The 11946-nt window shown below is 39.9% G+C and overlaps 1 protein-coding gene across 1 annotated transcript in view; it reads left to right on the top strand.

Annotated features, from left to right (window-relative positions):
* Positions 1 to 558: 558 nt before the first annotated feature.
* Positions 559 to 11946, top strand: part of LOC124788780 (serine/threonine-protein kinase 33-like) — a 38398-nt gene continuing 27010 nt past the window's right edge. Inside the window, exon 1 of the mRNA XM_047256063.1 lies at positions 559 to 709. Within this exon, the coding sequence (XP_047112019.1) occupies positions 559 to 709 (151 nt within the window). The remainder of the gene's footprint in view (positions 710 to 11946) is intronic.

Here is an 11946-nt window from a genome sequence, read left to right as displayed (position 1 = left end):
GCCTAATGACCTACCCCAAAATATTATTCCACAGGATATTAAGGAAAGATGTGAGCCAATTATAGCAGTTTTTTTTAGTTTTATATCACCTGTGTCAGGAACATAGAACCTGAAAATGATGATATATTTAGGGTTTTCAGGAGTTCTGTGGTATGCCCCTCCCACACAAGATTATCGACATTTTATCCCAATAATTTAACGTTCTCAAATTTTTGTATGTACGTATCGTCATATTGTATGCATATACTGACTTTTGCTAGTTCTAAACTACATTAAACGAATGTTTTTTAAAATTTAATGATATTGAATTCACTACAAACCATTTGCTTATGTCCATAAAAATTTCATAAGCGCTCTTTTCTGAAACTTAACGTGCCCCAAAATGTATCTCACTGTTTGAATCATCTGAAAAATTAATAACAGGTAATGAAATTTATGAAAGGAAAACAGTGGCCCTAAGTCGGGACCTTGGCGGCGACGTGCAACATTATACAATGTAGCGCCATTGAATATATAGAACTAACGCATTGTTTTCCGCATGTAGTGAAAAAGAGGGACATGGTGTGGTTGCAGAAGCTGTACCTGGTGTTCGAACTTTGCTCGAGCACTCTGGCTCAGGAGTTCAGTGAGCGCCGGCAGTTCAGCGAGGCGGACGCCCGCGAGGTGATCCGCAAGCTGGCCAGCGCGGTCGCCTACCTCCACAGAAACGGTGAGCTGGCCGCTGCTTGCCTGTCCCCTACCTTCTCTTTTCTAGTACACAGTGTGTCCGAGACAGACAGGTACTCTTAGGTCAGTATAGTATGTTGTATGTTGGCGTACTTATGTATGTGACGAGAGGATCCATATGCCACTATTGTGCCTTACACATAGATCTATGCGTCCCTATGTTATCCTTGACACCTTGCGGAATATATCAGGAGTTGGACTTGTAAAGAAGTCCTCAACACTTACACTCAATTCTCCATTAATCTTGTACAGACGTCGAGTCACATAAGATTTGATTATTCCCTGTAATGAATTGTCTGGCGTGGTAAGGTCTGGGCTTCTTTGTGGTCATTTCATTGGAGCTGCAGCCAATGACTTGGCAATTGTTCACAAAGGAACTCATGCATGTGAATAACAAAGTCTAATGGAGCCCCATCATGCTGTATCAACATGTGAGCCATGATTCCCTTGTGTCTGAGCTGAGGTACTAACCAGTGTGTCCAAATGTGAATTTCATTGATGTGCCCTTCAAAAGAATATGGCCTGAAGAGGTGTCATTATGAAATTCCGGCTTATATCATAAAATGAGGCGGGTTCCTTTTCAGTTCTTACACGTAATGGGGATTTTCCTTAAACCAAAAAACCACATTCTTCCGGTGTGGACTGGATACATCGCTCATTCATTGGAAAATAACACTCTCGAGTGAGACTCGGTACTTCAAAATTGTGTTAACAAAGCATGGCAGGCAGCAACTAAGTGTTATATTATGTCGTTGTCAGGAAGCATCTGTCTAAAACCTGTCACACAATACTGACAACAATTTTTCGTCACCTTCATAGCAGGGATACCAATAAAACAGCTATTTACTTCCCTGGTTGTACAAACTTGAGAGCGATACGGGGGCCTCTGGGATATACTGTTCCACACAGGGAAATTCAAAATATTTGTCCATTGTTAGTCGATTCAAGACATCCTGGGAAAAAATTCAGACTGCCCATCCAAATTATAGGTGAAACATCGGTCACGTCCATGATTTATTTTAAACACATGAAGTCACTACAGACGCGAATGCATATGGCAACACGTACCGTGTTAGTACAATTACCATATCGAAGTGGTGGACCTTAAGCCAGTTCACAGCAAGCGTTACAGTAAATTCAGATAACATCCATAAATACAACCAAGGTAGCGTAGGGGTTATCGTCCATAATGCAGTCCGGTACATAGCTTTGTGAGCTATGAACTCCAGTTAACTTCTCAGGCTGTGAAAGCAACTTATTATGGCTTCATGACACGTTTGGAAAAGCCCTTTGTGTATTTGATGTGTCCTATCCCGTTGTGGCCAGCAATGAACTGCCATCTGGTAAATTATCTTCCATCCCCCCACCCCTACCCCTTGTATGTCACTCTCTGGGTAGAAATTGATACTGCTACGTGACACCAGATACCTCCCTCCTGGATTTGGTATATAAATTAGAGAAGATAAACTTCTTTGCCAAGATCGCTAATAACCTAGCAGTCGAGATGACAGGCATCTTATCCGCATGGCTGTAACGGATCGTGCAGCCACGTCTCGATCCCTGAGTCAACAGATGGGGACGTTTGCAAGACAACAACCATTTGCACGAACAGTTCGCCGACGTTTGCAGCAGCATGCACTAGCAGCTCAGAGACCATGGCTGCTGGTACCCTTGACGCTGCATCACAGCCAGGAGTGCCTGCGATGGTGTACTCAACGACGAACCTGGGTGCACGAATGGCAAAACGTCATTTTTTCGGATGAATCCAGGTTCTCTTTACAGCATCGTGATGGTCGCATCCGTGTTTGGCGACATCGCGGTGAACGTACATTGGAAGCGTGTATTCGTCATCGCCATACTGGCGTATCACCCGGCGTGATGGTATGAGGTGCCATTGGTTACACGTCTCGGTCACCTCTCGTTCGCATTGACGGCTTTTTGAACAGTGGACGTTACATTTCAGATGTGTTACGACCCGTGGCCCTACCCTTCATTCGATCCCTGCGAAACCCTACATTTCAGCAGGATAACGCACGACCGCATGTTGCAGGTCCTGTACGGGCCTTTCTGGATACAGAAAATGTTCGACTGCTGCCCTGGCCAGCACATTCTCCAGATCTCTCACCAATTGAAAACGTCTGGTCAATGGTTCAACAATGGTTCAAATGGCTCTGAGCACTATGGGACTTAACATCTGTGGTCATCAGTCCCCTAGAACTTAGAACTACTTAAACCTAACTAACCTAAGGACATCACACACATCCATGCCCGAAGCAGGATTCGAACCTGCGACCGTAGCGGTCACGCGGTTCCAGACTGAAGCGCCTAGAACCGCACGGCCACACCGGCCGGCTCTGGTCAATGGTGGCCGAGCAACTGGCTCATCACAATACGCCAGTCACTACTCTTGATGAACAATGGTTTCGTGTTGAAGCTGCATGGGTAGCTGTACCTGTACACGCCATCCAAGCTCTGTTTGAATCAATGCCCAGGCGTATCAGTGCCGTTATTACGGCCAGAGGTGGTTGTTCTGGGTACTGATTTCTCAGGATCTATGCACCCAAATTGTGTGAAAATGTAATCACATGTCAGTTCTAGTATAATGTATTTGTCCAATGAATACCCGTTTATCATCTGCATTTCATCTTGGTGTGGCAATTTTAATGGCCAGTAGTGTAGTTACCAACCTACTTACCAAAACAGCAGTAAGAATACGTAACAGACTAGCAGACTGATGCATCGGATTGTCAAAATTAAAACAACTATATACACAGGTATTCACCACATATATCTGCCTTATGTCACTCACAACAAGGCACATTATTGCAGCCACGGCGCCGCTAGATATAAAGGGTCAGAAGTGACCCTGGCGGTGTCCTCTGAGTCGCTGAGGAGGCAGAGTGGTTCCCTGGTCACCGGTGGCCTGACGCCATCTCGATGACCTCATGGCGGCAGTAGGTTCTACATAGTGTCCTCATCTTCCTCATGTATTTCTCTGCCAGGTTACTTGATGGGTTGTATGCTGAAATTCAAATGTGTTTAATCTTTTTTCTTCCAATGAAGAATCTCCAACCGTGTGAAATAAATTATGAGCAATTGTCAGAGAGTATAGCCTGAGGCTTCCCTATCTGTGGAATATACTTATCCTCTACATACTATCTCAATCTGTATGTTGAGCAAGCAGTAAAGGAAACAAAAGAAAAATTCGGAGTAGGTATTAAAATTCATGGAGAAGAAATAAAAACTTTGAGGTTCGCCGATGACATTGTAATTCTGTCAGAGACAACAAAGGACTTGGAAGAGCAGTTGAATGGAATGGACAGTGTCTTGAAAGGAGGATATAAGATGAACATCAACAAAAGCAAAACAAGGATAATGGAATGTGGTCGAATTAAGTCGGGTGATGCTGAGGGAATTAGATTAGGAAATGAGACACTCAAAGTAGTAAAGGAGTTTTGCTATTTGGGGAGCAAAATAACTGATGATGGTAGAAGTAGAGAGGATATAAAATGTAGACTGGCAATGGCAAGGAAAGCATTTCTGAAGAAGAGAAATTTGTTAACATCGAGTATAGATTTAAGTGTCAGGAAGTCATTTCTGAAAGTAGTTGTACGGAGTGTAGTCATGTATGGAAGTGAAACATGGACGATAAATAGTTTGGACAAGAAGAGAATAGAAGCTTTCGAAATGTGGTGCTACAGAAGAATGCTGAAGATTAGATGGGTGGATCACATAACTAATGAGGAAGTACTGAATAGGATTGGGGAGAAGAGACGTCTGTGGCACAACTTGACCAGAAGAAGGGATCGGTTGGTTCTGAGGCATCAAGGGATCACCAATTTAGTATTGGAGGGCAGCGTGGAGGGTAAAAATCGTAGAGGGAGACCAAGAGATGAATACACTAAGCAGATTCAGAAGGATGTAGGTTGCAGTAGGTACTGGGAGATGAAAAAGCTTGCACAGGATAGAGTAGCATGGAGAGCTGCATCAAACCAGTCTCAGGACTGAAGACCACAACAACAACAAATACAGTTGATACAGTAGCTTCACAAGTTGCTTTCCTTACTGGGTAAAGTTTGATAAATTTAGAAAATAGATCTACCAAAACTAAATAATAGCTACACCAACATTCTGAATTGGGTAGTGGCCCATACAGAATGGTTGCCACAAGACTTGCGGGTTTGTCAGGGATGATGTTTTGCATAGCTCCTCGACTGGTTTGGTTGGTTACAGTTACTCTTTCGCACTTGCCACAACTTGAAATACACTTCTTTACCTGCTTCACCTTATTGAAGAAGTAGATATTCTCTTGTAATACTGCAGAAATTTCTGTGTCCCAAAATGACCATAACTTTCATGTGTATAGCTAAGTAATTTCTCAGTGAACTGCTTTGGCCAACGTAGTTCTAACAGTCAGAGTGGTTCTGAGTACGTCTGAACAAAACACCATTATAGATTTTATAAGATTTGGTAATATTTTTCTCGCCTGATTTCCCTAACAGGGTTTTTACTGACATCCAATTTTCATCGTTATTTTGATTTCTCCCCATGTCATTACAAATTGTTTTGTTGATCATCTTGCCATTCTGCTTCAGGCACCTTTTCATTACCAGTTTTATAAAATACTCAGTCTCCTTCCTTTTCTCTTCAACATACTCCACCATATGTGGGGTTTCCTCAACAAAAGATAAGTTATTTTCTATGTACATGGTGCTTTGTTGTGAAAACTTAGCTTGTGTTTCTGTATATAACGCTTTCTCCTTCCAGTTCACTATTTCACTGGATTTGTGCAACCAATCTATGCTAAAGACGAAATGTTTTCCGAGGTCAGGGATAATAAGAAACCCATGGTTGGATATGGATGCACCAATTTCAAATGTTATTAACACTTGATTCTCCCAACGTTTCTACCTGTAGCCCTTTCAATCTTTACTATAATCACAGGGAATTCAAGATAATTTGAATCTTTCTTCTTACTGAATGTTTCTGCTATATTCAAAGTTCGGCTTCTGGAGTTTATTAGGCACCATCCTTCCCATGCTCCAACTTTCACATTAATGAAAGGATTTCCTACCAACTTATTCCTCTAACGAATCATTTTCTATATCATCGTGATTATAAATATTGGTCACTTTATCAAATAATTTCATGCTTAATTCAGAATTGTGGGTATGTACGTCACACTAATCATTTTCAAAGAGAGATTTCAAGTTTAACGTTTGTTGATACTGGTCACTACAATTTTGAAACTTCCTGGCAGATTAAAACTGTGTGCTGGACCGAGACTCGAACTCAGGACCTTTGCCTTTCGTGGGCAATTGCTCTACCAATTGAGCTACCCAAGCACGACTCACGCCCCGTCCTCACAGCCTTACTTCTGCCAGTACCTCGTGGAAACACTTAAATTTTCTTTAAAATAGTTCAAATATACACCATTATGGTTTTTCCACCCTTCAGGATTATGTTGTTTAGTTACTGCTGTCGGTTGTTCCAAGATTTTGTACAGTTTTATTGCATTCTTATCCTTTATAACACTTGATTACAAGCAGTGTAGGTTTTGTTTAGCACACTTATGGTCTTAAACCCCATTACTACTTGAATCTTGAGCAGGTTTAGGCATTTTCAACTCCCTAGACTTTGCATAACTCATGTTTTCCCCATTGGTCCATAGTACACCAAACAACTCAAAAGGAACTGAGGCCTCATGTTTCTCATCTCTCAACATCCCTTCTCTCTTTAAACTTATAAAATATCTAACATCATCATATTCATCACTTCTGAGTTCAACTCTTGACTTCTCAACATCATCACTTGCAGGAGTAGCAGTTACCTTATTTTCTATTGCACCCTCACCCTTATGCTCAAACAAGTCTGCAAATTCAATGTCCTTACAATCACTTCCTTCTAAGTTACCCAAATATCTTGACTGAATAACTTGTATTGATCCCCTTCTTCTAAACAAAACTCGTAACTTAATGTTTCACCATTACTTTGGCTTTGTGAACGTTCTTTTCAGCAACTACTCCAAAATTCCTCATCTACAACTTCTTTACATATTTGAAATATATTAACTACTCTGTCTTTTTTTCTTTTTTACAACTCTTGAGTTAAGTGCGCATCAGAAACACTGGTCCCTGTGTAATGAAAGCTTTAGTTACCCCTTTCAGGTTCCCTTTCTGCACAATAATTAATGAAATTACTGTATTTAGCTCCACTTCTTCCACAATAGTTGTTATTGTAGTTAATATGACTGTTATAACAGTTATTGTTTCTCCAATAAGGTCCCCCATAACCATACTTTGCCTATCAGTTCTTTTGAATGCCCTGTCCAACCTATCTGCATGTTTTAGGAATAGATCCACTGATTCACTATCCCATAAGCCAACCCCCGCTGCATCCTTTTCAGGTAGTCATCTTTTGAGTTATTGATCTGCATTAATTCATCAAACGGTTGACTCAAATGTACTAACTTTTTCAACTGGTCCCTGCAAAACTCTTCTATAGTACCCTTTTGTTCTCAGCATCTAGGTCCATCCAGAAACCCACTCGTAATTCTAGCCTGCTCAGCTTCATACCAAAACTTTTACAAAAACAAAATAAACTCAATAAAGGTTAATCTATGGCAATTAAGTTGGTTTGCCCAGGATGAAACGTCATCGTCTAAGAATCTTTTCACAAATTTAATGTTGAGGTCATTACTTATTCCATGTATAAAGTTATCTTCACAATGCTGCTTGAAATCTACCGTTTGAAAATCTTTATTGCTATGAAAAGGCTTATTTGAACAGGTAGAATACCCAGCATTGAAGAATATATTGGAACAGGTTCCTTCTTGTGATTACTGCACTTGTTTCTGTAAATTAAATACATTTGCATGAACTGTGATACATTGGTATCAGTTTCTTTCCCAATTGTTCCGACTTGTTCTGAGACATCTTATTATTATGTGTATCACTGTTTCCCATGTTTTTCTGCTTAATCACTTCAAGTTCACACTTACATTTGGTTTTTACAGCACCAATTTTAAATTGCACCTTCTCATTTGCGTCAGTCATTCTCTGTTCAAAAATTGTCAGCCTGGAATCTGAGTTGACAATCTTCTTTTCTACATTTTCTACTCACGCATCTAATTTCTCTACATTGCTGCAAACAGCTGTTGCATGATCACATACCTCCGCCACACATCGTTGGGTGGCTTGCGGTGTATAAATGTAGATGTACCTGCTTTTTAACATAATCAATGTGACTGGTTAGCTCAGTAACTATCTCATACATAGCCTTTCAATTGCAGTGTTTTCATCTTCAATTGTTTTTTTCGATTCTGTTGTTCAGTTGAGGTTCTGTTATTATCCTAAGAAATTTTGGTAAGTTCTGAACTAATAAGAACATTTTTGGACAGTAGCATTAGTGTTACGATACATTTTCGTTAAAATGCTTTGCAAATTCCCTGTCCATTGTTTTCACTTTGGCCTAGGTCTCCTTGATTATGATCTGCCTTATCTACATTTGACAGGTCAAGTGACACTCTTTCTACATTTTCTTGCAGAAACTGTACCACCTCTTCAATCTGGTTCTTGTTTTGTTTCGTCAAACAGACTCGGCATTTTGAAAAAAATTGTTACTCTTTGCAAAATGTCGATACTAAAGTACATTTTAAATTATAATATTTTCCACTATCGCAACACAAACTTGAGAAATAACAGTCGTAAGCGTACTTAACTTAGGTGCCAGTTAACGCTTCTGTTTCTGGAGTCTGGCGTCCATCTTTGTTTTTCCGTCCATGGTGGCATCGATCTTTAATTTGCATTTCACATGACAAGTATTTTAGCAGCAGCCATCTTGAATTTTTTGTTGTATCCGATGGCTGTATCTCACTGAAATAAAAACTCCAAATCCCTTTTCTACAACAGAAACAAACCTGTTAAAATATGCGTATTAGTATCCTGGCCGCGGCCCACGCTTCGCTTCATTTACCTGTCCTAATACCTTTCCAGTATAACCAAATTCTAGTACTAGTCTTCTACCCTAAAGTATCTAAATTTGGACAAAGTGAAAAAGGAGTAGCTGAATCGACTGTACTTAGCTTTACGATGTTGAAGTTTTGACAATGATCTCCCAGGCTACTGCTTCTTGTTCTTGTACAAGATTGTAAAAGTAGGTTCTGTTAGCAGGTTTCTGTTTGACATTTGCTTTTCAATAAACAGTCTTGTCCATATAGTCATTTTCTACTAGACGTTCTAATTCCAGATTCTGATACACTTTCACAACTGTTTACAATATCCACGTAAATTAGTGATGACAAAGGTTTATAGAGCGACCGTTAACACCCGTCCGATTCGTAGCATTCCTGACAACCAAGTGCGTCGTCAGCATCGATATGCCAAAGACCTCGTAAAACCTCCAGTTGGAGTTGATATTCTGGTTTTAGATTATACTCTTTTGAGACAGGTTAATACCATGACAAAAACTAGAAAAATATGAAACAAACAGGTTGCAATGCAGTTTACAATATCTATTGGTAATTATTTATGGGTCTATGATGTGTGTATTGTCTTGACACTGGTATTCTCAATTTGACTTGGGCGTGTTATCTACTCTGATTGTCAAACAGGTATTTTACAGTTTTAAGTTTTTCTACGAATAGGTTACTTCTGTTTTATCTTCTGTATGAGGATTCACAAATAATAAACGTAATTTTGGCGTGAACGAATTTGTAACTCAAATATTCTTTTTTGAGTTCAAAATTACTACGAAATTTTCGTATTTCAAATATGGCTATTTTCTGTTTGAGATAGAACTAACATAACCTACGAAGCATTTCAGTGTCTCTGTCTCCTAAATTTTTAGAGAGACATAAAGTTCCAGAAAGTAATTCAATTAATAATTAATATTATTTCACAATTTGTGTAATTTTCGTCTTCTGCTTTGTTGTTGAAATTTATATGATGTTAACGGTGAGAGATTTGTTTACATGTAATATGAATTTACGTGTTTAAAATTTTATGTTTTCTCCGTAATTGCATAATTGCAAATCTGGTTTGAAGTCAACATTGAAGATAATTTTTGATAAGCTGTAAAATCCTGATTATATTTCTTGTACATAGATTTTACAGAGAATATGTTACTTTTCGCAATATTGTGTGTACAGTTTAAACGGATTAAGTGGTAAGACTTGTATCTCCTGAAGACCGTAAAGTTGAATTAGGAAGCTTTAATGAATCTACCGGTACCATATCTATAATGTTATGACTTGAAGGGTCTGCGAGTATAGAGCTATAGTGTACATGGCGTTCGTCTACCCTGAGGAGCCCTGGCAACAAGTGTCATAGCTCAGAATCTCTCATTCCTGGTCTACTTTATGCGATGCTGGGGCCAAATAAGACGTGGCGGCGCTTGGTAACCCCTCCCATTGTTTTTATCATTTGTTGGTTCAGCGCATGGACCATCGTCTCCACCTCACTGTTGCCTTACAGATGGAACAATGCCAAGGTGACATTTAATGCAATTCCTGTTACAATAGCGACTAAATGTTTTTGATATAAATTGTAGACTATTGAATGATAATATGGTACGCGCTAGGTCTTCTATTGATAATGACTCTGCGATAGTAGACATGAGGGAAAGCTATAGAATGGACAGTCCACCAGCACTAACCACGTGGAACAATATGCCATTTTCATACAAAATATTGACCCACAAATAATTAATATCGCTACCTCAGTATGGTTTAATGGAAATCTTGGCTACTAAGAATGATTTCATTTCACAACGGGGAAAGAAACAGAAGCATGAACAAATGGTACTGCCCTACGATGAGTGAACAGTTGCCAGAGACTCGCCTTATAGGCACATCACATGCAATGAGGACGTGCAATCTCCCACTGCAAGCCTAACTTCTACTCACAAAAGAGAAGCGAGAAATATTAGATGTCTGTAACAAGGCGGAATCAGAAACAGAATGATTAAGGCTTTGTGTTAACATTAATTTATCTATTTTACTAATTGTTCAGCTGGTTGCTGTATTTCTGAAGATAAAGCCTTGTCTCCCATGGAATAGGACACGCTAAGACATGACTCTGACTGTGCAAGACTATAAGCCGCTTCACTGTAGCTTCCAAGTATCGCCTAGAGAAATACCTTCACGTTACCAGCCAGCAGTCGATAACATGTGTACAGAAAACCTTGCAACATCTTAGCGACACAGGATTCGCCTAAAATGAATATGAAACGCGACTATTTAATGAACGAATTCCAGCTTCTGTGTAGAAAAGCTAAAACAATCTGTCTGAAAATTGTGGTGGTACACACGTCCGCTTTGCAAAGGCGGAACTGCGAGATCCAGAATGGTAAATGCTTTCTACCGCATTGCACCAAGCTTCGCCTGGTAGTGGGCTCTATAAAATTTGTTTATAGAGCAAAGTGGAAGAGCTTTTGGCCCAATAGGGCACTGATCATCTCCTCGTTAACTGATGGTCACAAAGCTCAACGAATTTATGTCTTTGCAGTTGAACTGAAGCCCAATGAGAGTCATAAAAGGCCTGTATTGATACATACTGAATAGCGGGTCTATTCACCTACAGACATTGAACTGTTGAATCATGTAAGGTCACGCTGTAGCCAATCCACTTAGTCTGAATATCGCAGTGCTTTACTAGACGTGGCCCTGTTGGAGGTGGTATGTCGTTGCCTTCCTGAATTACGTAGTTACACGGGGAACTTCAGTCTAAAGTGGACTCCCAACGGCGCTGATACTCGGCAGTTTTCGCTGCCTAACTGTTTTGCCATTTGGAAATACAGGGTTTAACGGGTATAACTGCAGTTTTTTTATATGTCAAACCTTAGTTCGCACATACATCAGTGCGATTGTTGTTTTTTCTCTGCGTCGAACAGTCTTTCCACAAATACGTCACAAATCTTACGACCTGATGTTTTCTACGTGGTCGTACTGCACTAATAAGTGGACTACGCCTGTCAGCATAGAGCATTCACGTGTTCACACTTTAGCAACTTCAGAAACCTGCTGTTGTCACATGTACTTGGAGGTACTAACCAACCTAAAAACATATGACTTGTTATAGCTATAATTATTAGTCCACAAACAACGTAAATACTGATGTAATATTCTTCATTACATCGTTCTTAGTCAACGGTAGCAATATCTGCACTTATGTCCATTACGCCGTGTATATTTGGAAAATAAAGTTGATACACAAAACAAGG

This window comes from Schistocerca piceifrons, chromosome 3 (genome assembly GCF_021461385.2).
Source record: "Schistocerca piceifrons isolate TAMUIC-IGC-003096 chromosome 3, iqSchPice1.1, whole genome shotgun sequence".
NCBI classification, from domain to species: domain Eukaryota; kingdom Metazoa; phylum Arthropoda; class Insecta; order Orthoptera; family Acrididae; genus Schistocerca; species Schistocerca piceifrons.
The sequence above is the reverse complement of the archived record's forward strand: the minus strand, read 5'-3'. Positions and strand labels throughout refer to the sequence as shown.